At 34.4% G+C, this 26,601-nt stretch overlaps 1 protein-coding gene across 1 annotated transcript in view; it reads right to left on the minus strand.

Annotated features, from left to right (window-relative positions):
- Positions 1-26,601, minus strand: part of LOC133192042 (dynein axonemal heavy chain 8-like) — a 229,870-nt gene that overhangs the window by 71,741 nt on the left and 131,528 nt on the right. Inside the window, exons 43-59 of the mRNA XM_061327885.1 lie at positions 25,552-25,686; positions 24,912-25,073; positions 24,073-24,319; positions 22,272-22,513; positions 21,463-21,603; positions 21,111-21,342; positions 14,414-14,556; positions 14,154-14,288; positions 13,944-14,066; positions 13,613-13,826; positions 12,197-12,303; positions 5,956-6,119; positions 5,215-5,407; positions 3,349-3,471; positions 2,461-2,591; positions 1,990-2,143; positions 1,001-1,165 (exon numbers count right to left, since the gene is read on the minus strand). Of these exons, the coding sequence (XP_061183869.1) occupies positions 1,001-1,165; positions 1,990-2,143; positions 2,461-2,591; positions 3,349-3,471; positions 5,215-5,407; positions 5,956-6,119; positions 12,197-12,303; positions 13,613-13,826; positions 13,944-14,066; positions 14,154-14,288; positions 14,414-14,556; positions 21,111-21,342; positions 21,463-21,603; positions 22,272-22,513; positions 24,073-24,319; positions 24,912-25,073; positions 25,552-25,686 (2,811 nt within the window). The remainder of the gene's footprint in view (positions 1-1,000; positions 1,166-1,989; positions 2,144-2,460; positions 2,592-3,348; positions 3,472-5,214; positions 5,408-5,955; positions 6,120-12,196; positions 12,304-13,612; positions 13,827-13,943; positions 14,067-14,153; positions 14,289-14,413; positions 14,557-21,110; positions 21,343-21,462; positions 21,604-22,271; positions 22,514-24,072; positions 24,320-24,911; positions 25,074-25,551; positions 25,687-26,601) is intronic.

The following is a 26,601-nucleotide window of genomic DNA, read 5'->3' on the forward strand; positions in this document are numbered from 1 at the left end:
GATGAATGTACACTACATGAGAATATTTTCATAACAACTTCAAACAACAAACTAAAACCTTGCTCTTGGGAAGACCTTTATAGAATTCCTTTATGCAATACTGAAACCAAACTCCCTTTCTCTGACTTCTGTTAGATTTATGATGACTGCATACGATTTCGACCTTTGCAGTCCTGTTTTTTTGAAAAACAAAAATCTTTTTAAAAACTTTAGAAATTTCGAATCTACACGTCAGGCAGCTTACACATACAAGTGTTTCATCTCTTCTGGCATAGTGGTTCAAGATAAAAAAGATTTTTAATGACCATATCCTACATTTGTCTTTCCTTTATTATCTCTTCTTAGAATGGGGCTTGACCCTTCATTTGAAAAATTTTGAATCGCCTTTACCCAAAGATGTGTTAAAACTGGCCGTGTGGTTCTTGAGAAGAAGTAAAAAATTTTGTAAAGTTCACAGACAGGCAGATGGATACTGGACAATGGGTGATCAGAAAAGCTCACTTGAGCTTTCAGCTTAGGTAAGCTAAAAAATAAATGTATTTACTCCAGAGATTGTAAAATTGTGTACATAGATAGAGGTATAGACACATAAGCTGATGGAATGTATTAAAAGGTAGTTAAACCTTGGCAAAGTAAATGAGATGAGAATATTTTACAAACTCTAAAATTCTTTTATTTTTAAAGTACATGTAAAGTAGACATGGTAGCTGATAAAACACATTTGTCTTGAAATGATCCTTCCCGTTGTTTAATATACTGTACGTGTACCTAAATCGGCGTATTCAAAATTTAGCACAATCACTGGGAATGGAGTTGTTGGCGAAATCATGAATTTGCGCTATACATGTCCGTGCTGTATATTGTATTTATAAATGATTTCTTAGTGGTATTCATGAATTAGTGCATCGTTGTCAGTGCCAAAGCCGCTAAAATATGAAGCCCACTTTTTAAGTACACATACAGTACATGTAAATTTCACCTATTGATTTAAAAGACTTACTGGAGAGAAGCAAAGGACTGTATGCAAATTTTTCCTTGCCCGAGAGATGAAGTAGTCATACAAGTTTTCAAATGTTGGAGGACATCTTGGCAACTCTTTTTTCATGACTGCAATCAATTCCTGTGTGATTTCATCCAGTTCATCTTTGGCAAACAAATTTGAAACCTGCATATATATATATATATGTATACTTTTAGCTTTATTGATTTTCTTTTCATTTTTAATCATTCACTACTAATAACTCTGACATACGATTAACTTCAGATTAAGTAAAATTATTTAGTTTATAATACACATTTTTTGACTGGGTTTGAGGGGAGGGCAACATGTATTCTGTTAGTCTCAAGAACCAACCATAAATCTAAATGCAACAGTTTGGCTAGAGTGTTTGGCAAGCACATTCTGTCCGAAAATCCAGTAAATAAATGCTTTGTTATACCCAGTATGTAACTGTCAAACATCAACAAATACAAGCTAATCTATGGAACTTATGTCTCCCATTTAAGGGCATAATTTTATTCGAGATTTTATCCAGAAACAAAATATAACTATATACAAGTTTTAGTTATAGACAGTATTGAAGTGAATCTAGAAATGAAATCTTTGATAAGTTGAAAGATTGGGCCATTGCCATAAGTTTCATTGTAAAAGCTCAAAGAGAAATAAAGTTGCCATCTGGGAACCATTTTATGCAATACATAATTTTTGGATGTTGGCCTAGGACTTTTTGACCTCAAAATCAATAGGAGTTATGTTCACTGCAAAAGCTACAGAACTGTCAGCAATATCATCAGGAAAGTAAAGTGCATCCTGTCATACAATATACAAAAAGGACTTTGTGACCCTGGCCAAATGTCAGTGAAGTATTAACCTGATTAGGCCAGAAGGGAGAAAAAAAATAATCCCTAAAAGTAACATGACATAGAACAACAGACACATACAATGAGGCACCCTCAAAGTGGGGCCCTTATCTATGTAATGATACTTACCTCTCCTGAACTTAAAACATTGTTCAAGTACTCCAGAAATGCTTCATCTTTGATTTCATTGTCAGTAAAAATAAATGTGATTCCTTTGCCTTCACATCCAGCAACACGATACATGAACTTCAAATCATCCATTAAATTGCCAACATTGTATGTCCTGTTGATTATTAAGTGTCATTGTGCATTATTTCACAAACTACTCAAGAAAAAAAAGCATTCTTTGTGGCAAAATTTTCTCACAAAACATCCAAACACATACAAAAGTATGCCACTTATAGATGCATGGATACCTATCATTTTTTGTCTTGAGAGACATTTGTTGAACAATTTTATAGTGCTTCTGATACATTATATTAAATAAAGATTTGGTACCTTGTAATGAGAGGTATTTTATGGGGGCATCTATTCAGAATTTTGTATTCAAAGGCACATTTTGATCTTCTGCTGGTGTAGTTACAGTCACTTTTTGCTTACCTTGAGAGTGTTATCTGAAATATTCTGTAGCCTGCGATGAATGAGGCTAGACGAGTAAGCGATTGTTTTCCTGATCCTCCAACTCCCACCAGCAGAGCATTTCCTCGGGGGGTACCAATAATTCTGGATATCTGTTATCCAAAAAAAAAAAAAAAAAAAAAAAAAAAAAAAAAAAAAAATCAAAAATCTTAAAATAAACGTAGGGAATGAAATACATCCTTACCAAATTTTTTGCACCACTGACCCACTGGACCAGCCTAACAGTTAATGAAAACTTAAGCCTCCCTAGGAATATAATTTAGCTAAGGGGAGCTAATAAAGTTATTTGCTAGGCTTTACCCTTTGAAACACACAATTTACAAAATTTGGTAAAGGGTACAGACTTCTTGCTAAATGTTTAACAAATAATAAAGATTTTCAAAGATACTCTGTTCAGTTTTTAGTATATATACAACCAACTTAGCCCCACCCTAGAGCCTCAAATCTGGACCCAGGGGGCTAGAATCCAAAGTCAAGGGGACATGAATTTTACAATTTTGGTAGAAGGCTAAATGTTCATTATAAACATTCTAACAGTTTGACTGTTTGCTGTCAAGCAGTGAAGATGACTTTCTAAGATAAATATCATTTCCAATATATATCACAAGATATCAATTTTGCCCTACCCTATGGTCTAAACCCTTCATCCTAGTTATGAATTTCAAGATTTCGGAAAAGGACTTGTTCATTTTCATCATGCCAAGAGTTTAGATGCTCTGCTTGGTGACCATGAGTAATATTTTTGGCCATTTCCCTTACGCTGAGGGAAGCAGAGACCTAAGCACAGTTAACTTTAAATAATTAATGGTTTTAAAAGCTTCATTACAAAAATTTGGTGACATCACTAACCTTGATAAGATGCACCATGGCATCCTTGAAGAAAACAAGATCCATATGAGCACCCCGGACTAACTCATTGTACTGTTCCATGTAAGTCAACAGCTTGTCATTCAATGAATCATAAGAGGAGATCTGTGAAGGAAAAAAAAAAATAGAATTGGTCAACATATTGGAAAAAGATCGTATCATTCATCTGAAATATATACTAAGCCTTCTTGGCACCCTTTCTAATGCCAATCAGCTCAAAAGTTTCATTATTCCTTGTGACTTTAGTGAATAATATCAGGACTACACACCTAGCATACACACTAAAAAGGGGGGGGGGGGGGGGTTGGCCTCTGACAGTCCAGTGTGCTATTTACTTCATTTTGTACTTAAGAACTTAAAACTTTCATATTTTCATTTAAATATTTCATTTAATAAAGTTCTCATTGAAATATATACCGGTATATAACATACAGTCATATATCTCAGTGCTCTGAAAATAACACAGTCACATACTCAAAGTATAATAATAAGCTATTACAAATTCGATTGTCTGTGGAGCTACTTTGTATTACAATTCATAGCTTTTGTAATACACCTATGTCTCAACTGTGTTGTATGTCGAATATGAATACATTGTTCATGACGGTATGTATGTATATAGGGATGGCAGCTGGATACAGAATTGCCAATCTGTTAACCACACATTCCAACCATTAGTTGGTTAATACGTTCTATTTCCACCATGGAAGAGTTATAGTTCTTAGTGTGCTCTTTTGTGAAAAAGTCGGAAAATGTACAAATCTCGCAGGATTTCAGGGACATTCGTAACAACATGTAAACAGTATGTTGAATGTCGATGAAAAAACGCGTAACAAACATGCAAATGAGACACTGTATTGTTGTGGACTTAACATGCATAAGAAGAAGAAACAACAATGTCAATTTTTTCATCACGGGAAGTTGTTGACAAGACTTAGTGTTGACGGTAATCTCGGAATACAATGTACATGCCTCAGAAACGTCGTTATGTTTATCAATGGATGATAAATTCTGGGCTTTTGCAATCTCACATATGCCTATTAGTTCTTGTAGTCTTTAACTGGAATAACAAATTCATTTAACATTCAAAATTGGATGGAGATCAGCATGTTTTGTATTCTCCGCTACGTCATTGTTGTCCCAGTCAGAGACCAAACGCGCCTCTAATTTGAAGAGCTCCAATAATGGAAATAGAAAGTATTGTATAAAAAAAATTCTTGACATATTTCATTGTTAGCTCTTCTCAAATAAACAAGATTATAAAGATGTTACATGCAGTAATATTATGTTTATATTTGATCAAAACACTATACATACTTTTTTTTCAATTTTAACAGCCCCCCCACCATTAAGAAACCCATTAAACATGCCTGAAGTATGAGATACATTTTCAAAACTTTCAGAAGAGATGTTATGCAAGTACATTCTGCATTGTCACTATAATCAAAACTAAGTCTGAACTATCTCTTAATGGCTGACCTGCTTTTACCGTGATTTTATTTTCCAAATCTGTCTGCTTTTCTGTGACTACCCCATGTTGCTTTTCTGAGATTGAATTTTACTACAAGGTATTGTGTCATCTCCTTTTTTTTTTATATATATTTCCTTTATGTGATTTTTAAATGGTCACGGTAAGCACTTAACATCGAACGGTTGCAAATATTTACCTGGATTTACATGTATTCTCCTATAGAGTTCTACTTGGTGGTACCACACTGTGATAAAAATTGAATGAATCACGATTTACACTGGTCGGTGATGAAACTGCACAGCATTGCTTTCAGAACTTGCGGTAGGAGCAGCATTTCAGGCCACTCACTGTTATGGTTAGGTACAGTATACTTTTACCTGTTCATATATTTTGGGGGCTTCCAGTGCAGCATCCTCACTTTCTTCTCCTGTGGGTTCTGGAGCATCACGAAGAAAATCCACAAAGTATGGTTCTGCATGACACTTGTCAACAAGTGATCCATCTATGTGATCATGAATGACAACATTCAAACTCTTCTCAAACCATGCTTTATCATCGGCATTTGTAAATCTGAAATTGATAAAACTTAATTACCATCCACCAAATACTCAATCTATAATTGCCTTAAGGACTTGTGAAAGAAACACTTTTTATTCAAAAATCTTGAGAATATCAACTTTTAAAATCTATGTTTATACAATAAAGTAAAATGAATACATTTATCTGTATAAAATTTCATTTTTCATTCAAAGTTTCTCAACGGTGTCATATATAACATGATAAAAAATGTGTATATAGATTTAAATAAAAGGCATAACAAATAGGAAGAAATTGAATGTCTTAAGTATATAATGTCCTAATATATCAGAAAACTGATACATGCATCACTTACAACCAAGTGAAAAAATATATACCAATCCTTTTTTGTAGCAGGTGTTCTTAAAAAAACTGTAGCTTACACAACCATCATTTATGAATCTTAATATAATTGTTCAAATAACAAACATAAAATGATGCTGTCAAAAGAAATCTAGCTCTCATATATTTTTTATTCTGATGGACTTAAATCTACACAGGACACTTTTGATTAATATTGCCATAATCATGTCTCCAAATACCTGTCTGCAATGACCCTTGTACATTCATGTTTAAAGAGTCCTAACACCATCAACTGGTCTTCACATTCCTCCTCTTTGATTTTCAGCATTCCTTCCCAAATTCTAGACAGATCTCGCAAGTTGAAAATGTAATGGAACTTGGCTGGTGTAGGCAACATTTTCACCTATTCAAATAATTCAAGTAAGTATCAATAATCTTTTCCAATTGAAACCTGTTCAGAGTACAAGTACTTTTTCAATTCTCTATAAATGAAGTCCTGTGAACATACTTTTTTCCATGGGGTCATAATTCCATGGAATCAAAGTATCTTTTCAATCCATGGGTAGAAAATTAAAACCAATTTCTTTGATTCCCAGTGTATACCTCAAGTGCACTTCAAGTATGCTGTGACAAACTTCCAAAGAAAGTTTGAGATCATGTACATAGTGTAAATTAATCCCCCACAGAAAAATGTACATCTACAGTAGGTGAGATGTTTGTACTTATGCCCTAGGGATTTCCTTTTCAGTTAAACACATGAAAGTTATTGTAAAAAAACACCAAATTGTGAAATTTCAAAAAAGTGGACCATCTGGTTTGGTCTAGGAATTATTACAAAGTTTATTTTTTTTCCAATGCCCAATACCTGTAAATTTGCCATATTACGGCATACATTTTGTATATATCAGCATAGATGAATTATTTTGGTAAAAAAATAACCATCTTTAGATTGCTGGTATGTTTCTTTTGATGTTCTGTCAACAATTTTTAATAAAATGTCCATGGACGTCTTCAATACTCAAGCGAGTTATGCGTCGTTCTTTAGTGTCATGCATTGCTTACAGAACCAGAAAACAGTGACATCGTGAAAGCCATTTCAGCGTTTATTCCTAATTATTGTCTTAAAAGCACATTTTAAGACCCATAAACATTACAGAAAATATAATATAATGTTAATTTTGTATTAAAATTACAACACTTAGGATAGATGTTCTGTTGCACCAATGACTGCATGAAACTAAAAAGCTGCACAAAGAAATGCGAACTCGAATTAGACTCGGCCTTGTTAATATTAAAGAAGTCCTCGGTATAAAATCTGAACATTTACTGAGATCTAACTGGATTGCAAGGGCCAAACCCTGAACAAACTTGAATCTACATAAAACTGGACTGATTCTATACTAAAATGTACAAGAGGCCCAAGGGCCTTAACGGTCACCTGAGTACAAAACAACAATTTAGAGAATCCATAAACTGATAAATGAAGCTTTGTTGCCCAAGAAAAATAGTATGATAAGCATCAACAAAATAATTGGTATAGAATCTATCTGTTCCCCATTTATCACTATTACCATCCAGACTATTAACAAAATGTCTATTTTTAATTCCAAATTACTACTTCTCACATTGGTCTCTCTTGGCCTTTGAAGAACATTAAAAAAGATAAGTTATTTTTGCCTCACTTTTATAAATCTATTATTTCCAAGTCTACCTGATCATTAAAACTATGAAAGTACTTTTTGTATTATACAATAAATATTCTTGCATAATTCTCTTATTCTATTAGCCCTTCAAATACATTATTTACAGTGATTAATTACCAAAGGTGAATGGCAAAGGGGAATAACTTTGCTCAGCAGAATACAAGTTCAAAGAGCCCTGACCAGGACACTTGACTAAATAATCCAGGTGTTCAAAATTCTGATAAAAATACCCTTGCATATTAAAACTTTTACTCTGTTTGCCTTGAATATGCCCAGAAGCATAGAAGATTTTCGAAGAAATGCATGTTCACTATATTATTAAATAAATAAAGCCCCCCCCCCTCCCCTTACACCAGAACATCTTACCCAGGGGCCATGAACTCACAATTCTGGAAGAAGCACTTTACTCATCATAACTATACACTTGTTTCTTTGCTTTATTACCAGTAGTAGAAAAAATAGTTTGAAAGAAATTATGCATTTTCACTATAAAATCAATAGAGCCCCCCCCCCCCCCTTCACCAGAACCCCTGACCCAGGGGCCATGAATTTCACAATTTTGGAAGAGGCATTCTTCCTTATCATAACCATGCACTTTCTTTGTTAGAGTATTACCGAGGAGCAGAGAAGATTTTGAAAGAATTTATGCATTTTCCCTATATAATCAATAGAGCCCCGCTCTAACACCAGAACCCTTCACCCAGGGGCCACAAAATTCACAATTTCTGAGGAGGCAGCCATGCAATCATAACTATGTACTTAGTTTATATAATATCCAGGAGAGAGAAGAATTTCAAGAAATAATGCATTTTCACTATATATATCAATTGAGCCCCACCCTGACACCAAAGCCCCGGACCCAGGGGCCATGAAATTCACAATTTTGGAAGAGGCAACCATGCTCATCATAACTATGCACTAAGTTAGTTTATTTAATACCCAGGAGCAGAGAAGAAGATTTTCAAAGAATTAATGCAAATAATCAATAGAGCCCCGCCCTAACACCTGAACCCCTGACCCAGGGGCCATGAAATTCACAATTTCTGAAAAGGCAGCCATGCTCATCATATCTATGTTCTTAGTTTATTTAATATCCAGGAGCAGAGAAGAAGATTTTCAAAGAATTAATGCATTTTCACTATATAGTCAATAGAGCCCCACCCTAACACCAGAATCCCTGACCCTGGGGCCATGAAATTCACAATTTTGGAAGAGGCACTCTTACTCATCATAACTATGTACTTAGTTAGTTTATTTGATACCCAGCAGCAGAGAAGAAGATTTTCAAAGAAATGATATATATGATCTATATAGCCCTGCCCTAGCACAAGAACCCCTGACCCTGGGGCCATGAATTTCACCATTTTGGTAGAGGGCTCAATGCTTATTGCAATCATGCCAACAGTTTGACTGCTTGATGTCCAGGAGTAAAGAAGAAGATTTTTAAAGATTGCATTAATTTTGGTGGTTTTAGCCCCACCCCTCAGGCCCCAGGGGGGCAGGGACCATGAAATTCACAACTTTTGTTCTTCTTCACCCATAAATGCTATATACCAAATTTGGTTGAAATTGGTTGAGCCGTTCTGGAGAAGAAGTTAAAAATGTTCAAAAGTTAATACACGACGGACGGATTTTCTTTGAAAATCTTCTTCTCTGCTCCTGGGTATTAAATAAACTATCTAAGTATATAGTTATGATGAGTAAGAGTGCCTCTTCCAAAATTGTGAAATTCATGGCCCCAGGGTCAGGGATTATGGTGTTAGGGTGGGGCTCTATTGATTATGTAGTGAAAATGCATTAATTCTTTGAAAATCTTCTTCTCTGCTCCTGGGTATTAAATAAACTAAGTATATAGTTATGATGAGTAAGAGTGCCTCTTCCAAAATTGTGAAATTCATGGCCCCAGGGGCAGGGGTTCTGGTGTTAGGGTGGGGCTCTATAGATTATATAGTGAAAATGCATTAATTCTTTGAAAATCTTCTTCTCTGCTCCTTGGTATTAAATTCAGTAACTAAGTACATAGTTATGATAAGCAAGAGTGCCTCTTTCAAATTTGTGAATTTCATGGCCCCAGGGGCAGGGGTTCTGGTGTTAGGGCGGGGCTCTATTGATTATATAGTGAAAATGCATTAATTCATTGAAAATCTTTTTCTCTGCTCCTGGGTATTAAATAAACTAATTAAGAACATAGTTATGATGAGCAAGAGTGCCTCTTCCAAAAATATGAATTTCATGGCCCCTGGGTCAGGTGTTCTGGTGTTAGGGTGGGGCTCTATTGATTATATAGTGAAAATGCATTAATTCTTTGAAAATCTTCTTCTCTACTCCTGGGTATTATTGAAACACATTAAATACATAGTTATGATAATCAAGGATGCCTCTTCCAAAATTGAGAAATTCGTGGCCCCTGGATCAGGGGTTCTGGTGTTAGGGCAGGGGTCTATTGATAATAAAGTGAAAATGTTTTGATTCTCTAAAAATCTTTTTCTCTGCACCTGGGTATTATTTAAACAAACTAAGTACATTGTTATGATAAGCAAGGATGCCTCTTCCAAAATTGTGAAATTCATGGCCCTGGGGATGAGTTCTGGTGCTAGGGCGGGGCTATATAGATCCTATAGTGAAGGTGAATTATTTCTTTGAAAATCTTCTTCTCTGCCCCTGGGTATTGTTTAAACAGACTAAGTACATTGTTATGGTACGCAAGGATGCCTCTTCCAAAATTGTGAATTTTATGACCCCAGATTAAAGGGTTCTGGTGAGAGGGGGGGGGGGGGGGGGAGGGGGGGGCTTCTATTGATTATAAAGTGAAAAAGCAAAATTTCTTTGAAAATATTCTTTTCTGCTTCTGGTTAAAAAAGTAAAGAAGCTAAGTGTATAGTTATGATGAGCAGGAGTGCTTCTTTCAGAGTAGTGAATTTCATGACCCCTGGGTCAGATGTGCTGGTGCGAGGGTGGGGCTCTTGATAATATAGCAAAAATCCATTAATTCTATTAAATAATCCTGTTTGCTCCTTAGCGTTAAGCAGATAAACAAAGTGATTAGTTATGATGAGAAAACTTATGGTCCCAGGGTCAGAAGCTCTGGTGTTTTGGTTTGGGGGGGGGGGTGCTCTATTTATAATATAGTGAATCTGTAGTAAAAATGCATTATTTCTTTAAAATCTTCTCCGCACCTGGGCATATCTGAGGCAAATAGAGTAAAAATTTTTATAAGGAAGGGAATTTTTACCAGATTTTTGAACATCTGGACCATTTGGTCAAGTGTTCTGGTCCTAGCCAGGGCTCTATTAGTTTGTATTTTACTGAGAGGAGTTATTCCCCTTTGCCATTTACTTTTGATAATTTATCACTGTAAATAATGTACTTGAAAGGTAAATAGAATAAGAGAATTATGCAAGAACTTTTATTGTATAATACAAAAAGTACTTTCATTGTTTTAATCATCAGATAGACTTGCAAGTAGTAGATAAATAAAAATGAGACAAAAATAACTTGTCTTATTAAATGTTCATCAAAGACCAAGAGAGGCCAATGTAAGAGATTTCAACAAGGGATTAAAATAGTACAGAAGCATTGATAATTTGTTAATATACTGTATGGTGATAGTGATAAATGGGGAACAGATTAGAACCTAATTTATGATTAAGACCAATTATTTTGTTGATCATGATCACCCTATTTTTTTTTCTTTTGGGCAACAAAGCTTCACCTTTCAGTTCATTTTATATTTTATGCATAATGCAGATTATTGTATCATACTCAGGTGACCGTTAAGGCCCTTGGGCCTCTTGTATAAGGTTATAACCACCTAAAAGCACTACCACTTACATTATGAGGACATTTAAAATTATAAGATTATTAAAGTTTTTTTCTGTTTCACAACTTTTTTTCCTGTGCCATAAATTTTACTTTTCTGTGTGCATGAAATAGTAGCTCACAGATAAGCCATACCTAACTTTTTAGACCAGTGAGTTACAGATCTCTCCTTGGTGGGGATCAGGGGATCATTAGAACTAACTTGAAGCTAGTAATATGATGAAGTTGAATGATGTGAAAAGTTGACAGACAGACAAAACATGAACAAACTTTGAGCAGAATAGCTGAGGTGAGCTTTGAAAAAAAAAGAAGAGAGGTTTGTAAAACACTTATGCCCCCCCCCCCCCCCCCCCCCCCACAATAATCCAAGGGGCATAACTCTGTCAAAAATTGCTCGCTCGTACCCAAAACAGAACTTGACCTAGATAATTTTATGATAAATCTGTATACCAAATTTCATTTCAGATGTGCAACCTCTGCGAAGAAAATGAACCGAAACTGCAAATAATTTGAATTTTTCTTAGTCCAAGGGGCATAATTCTGTCAAAAATTGCTCGATCATACCCAAAACAGAACTTGACCTAGATATTTTTATGATAAATCTGTATAATAAATTTTATTTCAGTATGTGCAACCTCTGCGAAGAAAATGAACGGAAACTGCAAATAGTTTGAATTTTTCCAAGTCCAAGGGGCATAACTCTGTCAAAAATTGCTCAATCGTACCCAAAACAGAACTTGATCTAGATATTTTTATGATAAATCTGTATAATAAATTTTATTTCAGTATGTGCAACATCTGCAAGGAAAATGAACGGAAACTGTTGGTGGACCAGCAGATAGACCGACTGATTGACAGACAGCAGCAAAGCAATATGCCCTCCCTTCTTTGAAGGGGGGCATAAAAAATAAAGTACAAGAATACATCCTATCAAATTTAAAAATTGAAAGATTACAACCTTTGTCATTTGCCAGAGAATTCTAGTAGCTGGTACAATCTTCTTCACAATCTCACAAACTTCTGGATTAAAACGACTAGAACAAAAATATCCACAACCAATGATGCCTGTAAAACAACATATATAATATTAATTATGTTTATGAAACATAATACTTCTACAAAAGATACATTTTAATTTGATTTGACACAGATATATGACACTTATTCAAACAAAAGATGAAATATTTTTAACCTTACACCATTTTTGGTTGACCATTTTCGGTTGGAGAAATCATTCAATTATTTTTGAGGCCAATTAGAGCTTTAAATTTTAAGTGCTCTAACTCTCAATGATTTTCAAAGATGAGAATGGAATTCAAAGACTTGCAAAGACTTGTTTGAACCATTTACAGACTTCACATATCAAACTCAAAACTAGAACTGCCCAAAATGGACAAATACCCCCTGCAGGGTTACTTCAGAGAAGGTGCTAAGTCACTAATACTAGTATTTGATGGATCTAAGAGGCATTCACAATTTGTTTAAACATTTAGAGTAAATATTTACCGGTAATTGCTCATTATATTTTTTAATGAATGAAACTAAGGTGCAGCCTAATAAAACATCAAAACTTATTATAACATTTTTTATTACATTGAAAAAATAAATAACAATTTTTCAAGTATTCCTCTATTGGAAAGTATGGATGCATTATTTATCCATTTTTTCTACAGTGAGTAGGTCAAGATCATGAAACACCCTCAGGTCATATGCAATCTTTGTGTGAAGTGGAAACCCCCAACATCCCAACATTATTCTCCATAAGAAAGATACAGCCAGACATGAATTATGAACTTTTTCTGTCAGTGACCTTGAAATTGCACAAATGACCTTGGGTCGAGGTAATGATACATGCTCAGTTCATAAGCAATCTCTGTGTAAAATGGAAACTCACCAAGTTTATCCATAAGAAAGATATGGACCGGACACATATTATGAACTTTTTCTTTCAGTGACCTTGAACTGCCCATATGACCTTGGCTCAAGGTCTTGACACACCCTTAGGTCATAAGCAATCTTTGTGTAAAATGGGAACTCATCAAGTTTATCCATAAGAAAGATGGACCGGACACGAATTATGAACTTTTTCTTCCAGTGACCTTGGACTTGCCCAAATGACCTTGGGTCAAGGTCAAGACACACCCTCAGGTCATGAACAATCTTTGTATGAAGTAGTAGATTCTAATTTTTCTCCGTAAGAAAGATATGGACCGGACACTTTTGCACAGCTAGACAGACAGACGGACGGACAGATGGACAAGGTGATTCCTATATACTCTCCCAAACTTCGTTTGCAGGGGGTATAAAAAAAGAGATTTGTTAAAATTAAAATCCTTCTCAGGATAGTATCCCTAAACAATCAACCACAACCTACCAAAAATTTTGTCAATGGAGTTATTTGATGGCAAAGTGCAGTTGAATATAGAGAACTGTCTTTTCAATCTCTGAGGAATATCATTTCTACCTCCTCCAGGATGGATCATAGCAGCAATGAATTGCATGTCTACTATAGATATGTAATCACCAGGCTTGTCAAGGCTGTACATGCCATGCATCTCCATCATTTGACGTGTGATTTCATTTGTAATCTATAATCAACATGGAATAATTTTTCAAATTTATTTACAACATGCAGTAATGAAACCATGCATGACTGCATAGAAGTTTTAAAACGGTAACATTGTGTATGCCTGCAATAGACTGACCTGGTCCCCCCACTCATTGATGACAGGCATATTCACATCATCGATAAAAACAGTCATTCTCCTTCCTCCTGGGGGTCCATACGTACTTCCCATTCTCTTATCCACATAGCTCTCTATGGTCCTCTGTAAGTATGTGGTGTAAAATGTACAAAATAATCAGTCTTTACTCTTACTTGTCCAGACAAAATCAGTCTAAGCATTGTTTATTACCTGAAACATGGATGGAGTAGAAGCAGAAGAGAAGTTGAAACTTTTACTCAGATGACTATCTGGGTCATACTGTGCCATATAACCTTTGATCATCACGGTCTTTGCTGTTCCTTGTTCTCCAATTAAAAGTACAGCCTAATAAAATAAATACAGTGATAAATAAGAAACAGAACTACTGCAGAAAGGATTTCTGTTTCAGCATGCATTGATAGGTATACTTCTATCAAAACTCATGATCTTCCTTTGTAGAAAGTACCCACTTTGTTCTGTTTTGCGATGACATCAATTAAGAAGCTTGTTCGCACATTGTCCACATTTGGTACTAAAATGGATGCAAATTCAGGAACAACATCTGAAGGGTAAATGTATTCTTCTACTCTCTTAGACCAGTGTTCCCACTCTCCTGTAAGAAAAAGAAAAAAAATTTAAGCTTCATCTTTATTTAAGAAATACTTTTTTTCACAGCAATTTTTATATCTTAAGTTGTGGGAATGCTGCATTAAGATATAGCTAATCCCACCTACATGAGGAATAAAGTGTGATGTAAAAAAAAGTGTTCCAAGAAACACATGTATCGCCTAGCTGCTTTGCATGTAGCTTCTTTAAGGTCAAGATCTAGAGATCTAAAGAAAGAAAGGTACCTACAGATTTCTCAAATTTTAGAAATAAATTCCTTTAATGATGCTTTATAACTTTAGCTTGGTCAAGTAAGCTGTTTCGGGGCATAATTTTTAGGTAAAAATGACGAAAATCATATTTTAAACTCATTTTGCAATGAAAAATTAAGAAAACCAGTCAAGAAAACGGGAGTTTTTACCATATCAGACAAAGGAAATGTATCCAGATTGCCTACAGTCTCTCAGAAAGCAGTAATTTGTATGTTCTTGGCCTCTTCTTTAAAATAATATTAAATTGAATGTAGGTATCGGGATTATTTTTCACATGATTTCAAATTGAATTCCATGAAAATACTTTATTTTCTACATAATTATATTACAGCCGTAAAGTACGGGAAAGAGAAAGTTGAAATTGATTATGACATCATAATGAATCTAGCACCAAACAGTAAGTTTAAAGTCATTTACTAGATCTTGACCTTAAGGATGTAAATAAATCTAAAAGTGGTCAGCTATTTATTAACTACATATTACAGAATAAGACTGAAATATACTCTGTCAATTAAAGAAAATGTAGTTTCCCAACCCTCAGATGAATAATTAAATTTATATTATTAGAAAAAATTATTTATCATTTTAATTCTAATAATATTTTCAACAATCCTTTTAAAAAGATTTCAGTCTATCTTTCCTGCATTTGTCAGTCTATGTGATCCATTGTGGAATACCGATCCCGATCAATGTACGTGATCCATTGTGGAATACCGATCCCGATGTATTTTCATAGTATTTAAATATACAGTACCAACCAGATGCAACCTGACAAAAAGCCATGCCAGGGACTGCTTTCTGGGACTGCGTGAGCAGTCCCACAGTGCCGCGGTCCAAGAAAGCTGTCCCAGTGGGCGGGGCTTATTAATTTAATTCACGGAGCTTTCTCAGAACTGAGATTATCAATAAACACTGACACCATTATATAAAGGCAGTTGAAATTAATGATGCACTTCTTTTCTGAGTAGAAAAATGATTTTAATGCATGTACATATACATGTTACATCAAATATTCACAATTCTTCTGCGACATTTAATTATTTCTGAATTGTAAGCAAAATCACAGTATGCATGCATGCATATAAATATATAAACAATGAAAATTATTGAAGGAACGCTTAATTTATCAAAAATTATTGGTATATATTAAACAACAAATTAAATCAATTTATTTATTTCTTGTGATTGATATTGGGATCTGTATATTTTTTGGCTCATTTTTCTGCCAGAAATATAGCTAAATAAAATCATGTGATATATAGAGCTATAGGCCGATTCCCATATTTTTCGTGTTGGAGCTTGTGAAAAATTCTTTATTCAATTTTGTCGACTAGTATATTCTGGTCATGATTATTTTCAGCGACTTGCTGATTTAATTATTGTTAGAATCTTTATGTAATAGAAATTTAAACAATTCCACTAATTTTAAGTGTTTTATTCTACAAGCGTTTACATGTAAATCACATGAGTGAATACCTTAGATGATGTTCAATATTAAATATTCCAGAAATAAATTTATACCATATTTATTGCAACAAGGATACAGTGGAACCTCATTTATCCGGACGCTTTGGTTCCCAGTCAATTTGTCCGGATATGTGAAGCGTCCGGATACCTGAATTGCGCTGATTTTAGTTAGATGGCCTTTCATACCATTTTCAATCGTAAAGAATGTTGCTTTATATCAATACGTTTTATTGTTTAAATACTTTTATATAAGTTAGTACCATTCAATACTTGTTTAAATAAATAAAAAAGTACATCTGTCATTGGGAAAAAAACGTGTTTATATGGTCACATTAATTATTTCTACTTCCCAGTGTCTAATGAATCAACTTCTCCTAGTAGCCATGTCGGTACGGTACTGTCGGTAGAGTCTTATTTAATATGAACGCCTATCAATGCTAAATGTAACATAATCTGCGTATGTATACGAACGCTAATCGTAATCATCCAATGCAAGATCGTATTAACGATTGTGTAATTCTGAAAGTGATTTTATAAATGTCATCAAATCATAGAATGCGTTTTGCGCACAAAATACTGTGCATATAAAAACTCCGATGTCATGTCTATAAATACATTAACCCATGTTACGACTGTATTCTAACAGTAAAAGAAATATATTTGCCGACTACGAAAAATTATCCTAGACTTAAAAATTATTTTCCTTAATTAATACGTATCAAAACCATGTTAGTGAAGCGAGAGTCTCATGCATACCTATCGAACTACAATTAACCTTGCCGCAAGCCATTGATAACAGGTCACAGGTGGTCATCTTTTAAAACAAACAGCCAGACCAGTGTTTTTACAACAATTACTAACACCCAGATCAAGTAATCTGAGCAGACTTGACAGACCAGTTGAAAAATAATCGTCTGGATAAATGAACCAAAATATAACGTAAAAATTCATTTTGTGGTGAAAAATGACCGTCCGGATACGGAACGCGGAATTCCGGTTAAACGAGACAAAATAACGTTGAAAATTTTCGTTCCCATTAAAAATCGTCCGGAAACTGAAGCGTCCGGATACCTGGCGTCTGGATATCTGAAGGTCCACTGTATTTGCAGTATGAAGATTGAAATTAGTGTCAATGTTGACCAGCATGGTCAATGATATGTAACACCGATACCCAATAACATGCATGATATTTCTGCCTATCATGCCTAGAGGTGATTGAAACCTCAGGTGTTGACACCTTTTTATACAACGTATACAATTATGAATTAATCGGCAAGGCAATACCTTCTTATTTCTCAAACATACACAAAAATAATAAAAAATTCAGACACATTTCCCAATATTTTCAAACTTTTATTTTTAGTAAATGTATTTTTTAATAACTTGTTTATAAATTGAAAATTAATTTATAAATAAATTCACATTGTTCATGTGACTGAAGAATGTGGTAGAATAATTTTATTTCATGGACATTTAATTATTTGGTTTTATTTTGAAGGCGGTACAAAATAGCATTGATTTTTTTTTTTTTAGCGTGGTACGTCTTTTTCAAACAAGAAAAATTCCATAACTGTGTTGACAAGTTAAAATAATGCTAAAGCAAACTTTGAGTATAGAATTTAACAGCATTAATTAATTAAAATACTTTTGTTTCAAACACCTGTATTTATGTAAAATTCACGGGAGAAAAAAAATCATTTCCTAACTTCCATATTTTTAAAACTGCAAAAGAAACTTATAAAGTAATTTTTCTGATTAATTCTTGACTGTAATGGTGTAAATTTACATCCCTTAAGACCTTTGGTGTTCTTTGTGCTTCCAAGGATGGCGGTTCACACATGCATGTACATAAAATCAGTGTTTGAAATAACTGTGCGCCCGACCGCCCGAGACGCACAAATTTTGCAGCGGGCAAATAAATTTGCATGTATTGACGCCCGGCTGGACATGTTAAAATTTTCGATAATAAAAATTCATACATTTGATAAATTTCTTTCATATCTACTAATAGTATCAGTAGCAAAGAGGAAGAATTCATCAGTCTATAGATTCTGGTTTGAAGTTATGGTGACCCGGTTCAAGTCAAATAATCGTTAAAAACAAAGGACTATATTCGGTAATGAGCAATATTTGCCCCCAAAATCAAACTTTGACGGAGAAATATATAATTATGTTCTAAAACAGGGGAGTATCTGCAGACTTCAAAGCACTGAATATTTTCATAAGCCATGACGCCATATGTTAGATATGACGTCAGAAAGATGACGTAAATTCAAAATTTCCATGATTTATACGGAAAAAAAGTGTATATTACGGCAATATTTTGAGTAAATGTCACCGAGCGCAGGTCTGCTCCATTTCAATATTTTGATATAATGTGTAGAATGATAATATCAATGAAATATGGAAATATTGTTCTTGAGCAGGCCTGCGCTCTATAAATTTTATAGTAAAAATTGAACAAATTTTGTCCATTTTTTCCTTTTTCTGAAAAATAACACAAAATCCGATTAGTTTGTGACGTCATAGAAACAAAAGTTGCCAATAATCTACTTTGAAACTATAATATTTTTTGTTAATTTAGATTTCTCACACAATATATACAATTCAGCACATTTCAAGAAATTTTCAAAATATGACTCGTGGGGGCAAAAATGTGCATATGAGGGGTGATCAAAAAGTTCGCAAACTAATTGAATTACTTCCTTAAAAGAAATAAAATGAAGTTTCAGTGTTTATTATTTTTTGAAATAGTCCTCTCCAATTTTAATGCACATCTGCCATTGTTCTGCCCATGCGTGAATTACGTGATCCAGGCAGTCACGTGACATGCTCCGTAGCAGTCTGTTCAGAGAAGCTTTAAGATTTTTCCGAGTCTTATATTTCGTACCATGCAAGCTATTTTTTATAATAAGAACAGTTCATCTGTCAGAAATGACCAAATCTCAGCAATAGGATGGGTGGAGAAGGATATCCTTTCCCACAATTAGTATGGTGACCCATCACAACCAGAGTCCTCTGTCTCGGGAGCGTCGTTTATCCAATGTGGATAAAGTATGGGCGCCTTCTTTTTATCATATCTCATATGTTTAAAGTCTAAAGTAAACGATATTTTAGGGATTTAATAACTATATTATTGTTAAGATATTCAACCATTTTTCTAATTGTAACTTGACGATGTTTCATAAAAAATTGCTCAACTAAGGACACATCTTTTCCCTGGCTTGCTTTTGCTGGGCAACAGAACAAACATTATTTTTAACCATCTCCCTGTCTTTACTTAAACAATCAATCCAGTTAATGATTGAACTTCTGGTAAGTCCTAAAGTTGTCTTCATAAACCTTGAACAAATTATCATATTCTACTGCAAAGGAATTTTAAAAATATAAGTTAAACTTTACAGCCGTTTGTTGCTCGAGTACAACTGGGTCAACCATTTTTTGTCACAAATGACCTGCATATTGACGTCATTTTCACATTGTGACGTCACAAACACGGAATAAAACATTATTTAACATCTGTTATTTATAGAACATGTGTATGACTATATGTGTGCCAAATTTTCTGATCTGAATTGTGGATTTGTAAATATAGAGATAGTTCGCGAACTTTTTGATCACCCCTCGTATACCGCATATAGTTCTTTAAGAAAGACAATTATTTTCTCGAGTTAGTAGATCTTTGGCAGGGCTGGCAACTTTTACTAGCAGTCAGCACTTCATGTCTGGCTAATTTTGCAGTGAGTTTCAAACACTGATAAAATCCCATTTTTCTTCAGTAACTATCCCTACTTGATAAAATTTTATAAGAAATCCTTTTTTAATTTTTTATTTCAATAACCTCCCTGCTGTAAATAAACAAAACTACAACGGAATTTGCAAAATTGGAACACACAAGGAGTGGGGCTATCATGTCACTCAGAACCTTTTTCACGCTTGAGTGAACAAAGCAGTCCTGGGGACTGCTAGGTTTGCTTTCTAGAGCAGTCCCTGGAGGGACTGCTTTCTGGGACTGCCTGGGTGTCAGGCTGGGTCTGGTTGGTACTGCAAGTTTGTGTGGTCAGTTTCAAAGTACAGTATCATGAGATCATGAATATGTATAAATGCTAATTAACAAAACCCTGCCTCTCAAAATTCAAAAGACAAAAGTAGAATTAAACTGTCAAGGATGTATGTTGCAAAGTAGGTCAAAGGTCAAGTGGATTGTGACACTAGTATTTTTCATATTATTTTATGACAAACAGTGCACATGCTAAATAGCAAAGACTTATAATATACCTCTTAAATGTCAAAAATATGCTGTATATCAGCACTATGAATTATTCTGAAAAGTATAGGTTAATTGTCCAGGTCAAGGGTCACAAGGTTAGTAACCATGATAATTTACAAAAACCATAGTGTCAGGCAATACATGTGCAAAATATCAAATCCATACCTCTTAGTGCCAAGCAATTTATGTGCAAAATATCAAATCCAAACCTCTTACAGTTCTCGAGATGTAAGGCGTGACAGAAGGACACAGAGCTAGACAGATACTTGGTAAAGTTACCCCTAAGTGTCGCTCTGCTCTGCAGGTGACACAAAAATCTTTAAAGCAGTTCAACATCTCATCGAGTGGTCCAACTTCAATTATTTTTTTTGGATTGCTCAGTAAAACATTGGAAATGTTAAGATCTCTGATTTATATTTATTAGGAAACAATTTTATAGGATAAGTTTTGCCCGCACAACTTGACTCTATTGTCACCAGTAATATCCACCTTAGAACACTTTAAAATAATGTAAGTTGTTGGCACTGATTGTGTATTTAGTTTTAACAATACCATGATCATCTACAACATATTCAAAGATGGTCTCTCCCTCTTTCACAGTAGGTAATTCCAATGCACTCTCATGTTTAGACATAAATTCCTCCATTTTGGCACGATCATCCAACTCCAACAATGCACCCAAACTCCACATCAGAGAAAATAGGAAAAGTTTTTCAAGATGGAATGCAGGAAGAGTGCCTTTGTCATCTTTCTTAGGAATCAAACCCTCAAGTACATTGCAAGCCTTAAAATAAAGACATTCAATTTTAAGGCCGGTATGTAGTACTAAGCTCAACAACTTTTATGCTTGACAATTCTATGATGCAGTAGTTCTTAAAATCATTTAAACTGATTTAAATTTTACCTGCATAATTTGGTTGCATTGCAGTGTCTCCATTTTGGGCAACAAATTTGTATTGACATAGGTGTACAAATCATCAAATATTTTGTCAAAAAGGGTCAACAGAAGCTCACTTTCTTGGGAATTTCTCTTTAACAGCCAACCCTTCAATAAACAAAATCATTTAATATGTAACTTGCTCCTTCTTTTTTTTTTTTTTATTGAATGAGCTTTCATTGTTACAGAATTGTCTAAAAATCCAAAACATAGAATATGAACATTTTACTTATGCATGCAAAATCCTTATTTTTTAAGCAGTAAATCATGAAGATGCAAGTGAATACACACTTTATGTAATGTATAACTTCAAGGTGATAAAAAAAGAATGTATTATTTCTTGATTGATCATATGTCGAAATACTTTCTTGATCATGTGCACAAATTTTCTCCTGTATCACTCTCTGACTGACTAAAATTATATCACATGACAAAGTGTAGATAATCATACTTTGTTTATGTCTAAACAGTTCCAGTATACGTAAACCCAAATACAAATAGAGTTATGTCCCTTTTTTCGTTCAGTAGTGGAGTAGAAATTGACATTTCAAGACTATTTGGAACCATGCATTGAAAGGTAAATAAAGTTACACAAGTAGGAGTAAAATAGTATGTTATTAATTTACTTGTTAATTTACTTGATGTAAACTATGATCTAGGTGTGGGAATGCATACTGTATGAGAAATAGGAATAAAACATGTTGCCATAAATCATAGTTTCAATGGTTGGACCTGTAGCTCAGAATTTGAACAAGCAGTAATTTATTTTTGCGTACCTGTAATATTGGTCTCCAATCCAGTGCTGATGAACTCATGTACACCATACCATTTCTAGATACAGTAGCTGGTGAGGCATTGTCAATGTTGTGGACTTCAAATACTACCTTACAGGCTGGCGACATTGGAATACGGTCACCATTTGCCAGGGTGAGAGTCTTATTGTCATCAAGAACAGAATTCAAATTCTCAATCCAAATTGCATCAACCGGGCCATCTAGCACAATCCATATGTTTTCTCCTAAAAAAATATAAACTATTTCATTATCCTATAAAGTCATCAATTAAAATTTAAATATCATCCCCTTGATTGCTCATATAAAATGAAAACAATATCAGCATGCCTGTAGTGCAAAATTTGACAGAATTAAATTGTCTTTTAACTTGATGATTTTTAAAAGGAACGGTAGATACTAATCCCAGTCAGAATTATCTTTCTTATCTTACCTTAAAAAGCCGTTTAAAATCAGTAAAATTCAGATATCATTAATTAACACATAAAAATCAAGACTTTTTTTAAAAAATTCAAATAAATTTAAAATGAAATAAGTGGATGAAACATCACAGATTTAGGAAAGGAGGGGGTCTTCATAAGACCAAATAGGGGATGGAAAGCAAACAAGACCATTTTTGGAAGGTGGCTGAGATCTTCCTTCCTACTTACTATACCTCTATAATCATGATGATAGCGAGCAGTGTGAAGTGAGCTCAATAGACTAACACGTAAGAACAGAGGAAATTCAGAATGAAATGTCAGGCAAATTTTCCTGTGCAACCTTCCCAGAATTCCTTCGCTACCAGGATTCCAGGTGGAAGGCCTAATGGTGAATATAACAGTCCCTCAGTTTCATAAAGATTTAATTAATGCAGGGAGCTTAAAAGAAACAAAACAGTTGCATCTACTCAGTAATGTCTTTCATTACAATATGCCTTGGCCTATTTAGACTCTGTTACAGACATGCAACTTACATACGATGTCATGTGATGTCACAGTTTAGAATGTGTCTCATGCAGTTTAAGTTTAAAGAGCTGGATCCTGGATCAAAGTTGCAAGTGTAACTATAGCTGCATGAATCTGCACTCGCCCAAACGGTCACACCATAAAGCATATTATTGTTGTTAATTTTTATTTTAATTTAAGAGGTCTATATATTGATGTTTCCTCAATCAAGCTACCATTCCCTGCTATTCTTTATGGGGGTACATACAGTAGCAGGGCAACTAATACAGAAGTAATATAATTATTATCTGCAAATTTATTAACTTCCTTCTTAAACAATTATCATGATATTTCTACTTTCTGGTCATAGCTGTAAGCCTTAGATGATGGACTATCGATTATCAGCAACAATTGATTAATCGCTAAGTTACATCACATGCTCACAAAGGTAAAAAGAAGCACTTCACACCATGCATTTTCAACTTTGATGGAGTACACAAGCTAAAGTTTAGACAGTGCAGTATTGGTAATTTGTTTACTTGCTTGGAACATGATAGGAATATCAAATCTGATTGTAAATTGGTCTAAGCACAATTTTAGAGCATAAATTTGGTATGTGCATGCTGGGTTCATCCCAGAGCACTTTGCATTTCTGGGATCAACTGGTACATATGCATATTTTCACCATAATAATTGGAAGCAGCCAAAGTATGGCAATTTTAAACAGTCTATATTATTTTCAATTACTAAAAAAAAAAGTTGATATTTGAAGATTTCAGTGTATTTTCAAAGTCAAGCCCACTTACATATTAAATCTCTTGTGGTGCAGTAATTGAATTAGTGAGATTATTTCAGTTAACCTTTTTTGGCTTTTAGTGTTCTCCTCCATAAGGTAGAAAAGATGCCATCTGTCCAATCATTTGTTGCTACATCCAGTCTACCAAACATCTGTGGTGCTGTAATAGCTTTTGGATTCATTCTCATTTCTCTGTGAGGAGCTCCACAATCAGTCATAGCTTTCATCAAGACATGGATGCAGCAAGTTTTGCCTGCACCACTTGGTCCAAGTGTCATCATTCCATGCCTTACTCTTTGTGTTTCATAGAGCTACAAAATAATGAAAACAACTGAAACAATTTACCTAGACTAATGCTTTATTTAGAAATTGATCACTATCACAATTCATGTGCCCATTAACTTATCATACAGGCAAAAAAGAAGCTAAACTTACCATAAAGATTTCTAATGACCAGGAAATGTAATAATCCTATACCAAAGTCATTTGAAATTCTTTAATGTGCGAGGAATTATAATGAACGTCAGACAAAATATGATCAGAAAAGCTCACTTTCAGCTCAGGTGAGCTAAAAGGTATGATAGGCAGTGAAGTGTATCAGAAATATTTGGTAACCAAAATTTTGTCCAGATGAATGAAGAATACTAATGTCTTCCCCTTAAACAATATTTTCCTACGTACATAAAATCTCTACATGCAGTAAAAGTCAGTTAAAAAGAACTCGTTTGTAAGAAAATCTCATTTACAAGGATTTTTTTTAAAAAAATTCCATAGGAAACTCTGTATTATGTTCTTTATAGAGATATAAGGAATCTCAGCTATAAGGAACCAAATTTCTACTTCCTAATAACACAGTTTTACCGTAATACTGGATTGGGTTGTAGGCCAAATGATAATACTGACCTGTACAAGTTTGAGATTCCATGATGGATGATTTATGAGCACAGCATCATCTACTTGTTTAGCAATAGCCACTTGCAACTCTGCATATGTTGCACTGTCTAGCACAATTCCTGGAAACAGATCTGCTATCAAGCTCATGAACAATGGCTCATCCTCATCAACCTATTGGAAAAGGCACAAAATATACATAACTCTACGTAAATCAGTAAATCCTGCATTGGAAGTGATCAAATTATAGCTAACTTAAGAATACAATGGATCTTGATTAACCTTGCTAAATTACTTAATATAAACATGCGATACTTCATTTTATTTCGACTTTGTCCTGGCATACCACCAGAGAGATTGTGGTTAAGGTCTTGTTATTAGATATACAATCTCTTAGATTAATTAAGAAATTCAGTTGAATCTGTATTTTTTAAAAGATCTTTCTGCCACAGGTATAATTCTACAAAAAAAAGGGGGATTTAAAGATGACCCCAAATAGGCCAAATGCACTTCATTTGGCACCAGGTCCTTCCCCATCACTGTTATATTTCCTTTTTTTTTCATTTATCCCCCCCCCCCCTTTTTTTCCAAGAATTCTATGACCTTTATTAAATTTCTAATTTTTGTTTGAATAGCTTAAAATAAAAATTACCAATTTTGATAAATTCATGTCTCTTAAAACTCTCATCACAATTGTATTTTCTGTGTCATTTGGTCTAGCTCTCTTGTTGGCTCCTAAAGTCCTCAATACAGACAATATATTCCTCAATCCGAAGTCATAGTGAACCTAAAAGTGTACAAGAACATATACTTTCTATCTTTATTTTTAAAGATTGAAGCTATTTAAGCTGTACATTCTTGAAACAATTTTAACTTAAATTGCAGGAGTAGATTGGAAATTTCATATTCAACAAGAGGCAGATGGACAACACCGTGAGTAACTTTGGTACTGCCATATTTTCTCCCTTGTAATATGTATTGTGGCCCCACCTATGATTTGAACAATTTAGAATCTACACTTCCCCAGAAAGCTTCCAAATAAGTTTCAGCTTTTCTGGCCCAGTGGTTCTTGAGAAGAAAATTTTGAAAGATTTTTCAATTATATCTCAATGTAAAATTTTGATTCCTTATTGTGAACCCACCCTACCCCCAGGGGTCATGATTTTAACAATTTAGAATCTACACTTCCCCAGGATACTTCCAAATAAGTTTCAGCTATTCTGACCCTGTGGTTCTTGAGAGGAAGATTTTTTCTACATATTTCAATGTAAAACATTGATTCCTTACTGTGGCCCCACCCTACCCCCAGGGGGTCATGATTTGAACAATTTAAAATTTACACCACCCCAGGATGCTTCCAAATAAGTTTCAGCTTTTCTGGCCCAGTGGTTCTTGAGAAGAAGATTTTTTAATGACCCCACCCTATTTTTGTCTTTTCTTGATTATCTCCCCTTGTAAACGGGCTTGGCCCTTTATTTTAACAATTTAAACTCCCCTTTACCCAAGGATTCTTTGTACTAACTTTGGTTAAATTTGGCCCGGTGGTTCTTGAGAAGAAATTGAAAATGTGAAGTTTACAGATGGACGGACAGACGGATGGACGGACAGACAGACGAACAGCAGGTGTACAGAAAAGCTCACTTGAGCTTTCAGATCAGGTGAGCTAACAATGTTACTAATCAAAATTTCAGAATCAAAAAAT

Source organism: Saccostrea echinata, unplaced genomic scaffold (assembly GCF_033153115.1).
Source record: "Saccostrea echinata isolate AGI-Se365-2 ecotype Australia unplaced genomic scaffold, CSIRO_AGI_Sech_v1 ptg000025l, whole genome shotgun sequence".
In the NCBI taxonomy this organism is placed as follows: domain Eukaryota; kingdom Metazoa; phylum Mollusca; class Bivalvia; order Ostreida; family Ostreidae; genus Saccostrea; species Saccostrea echinata.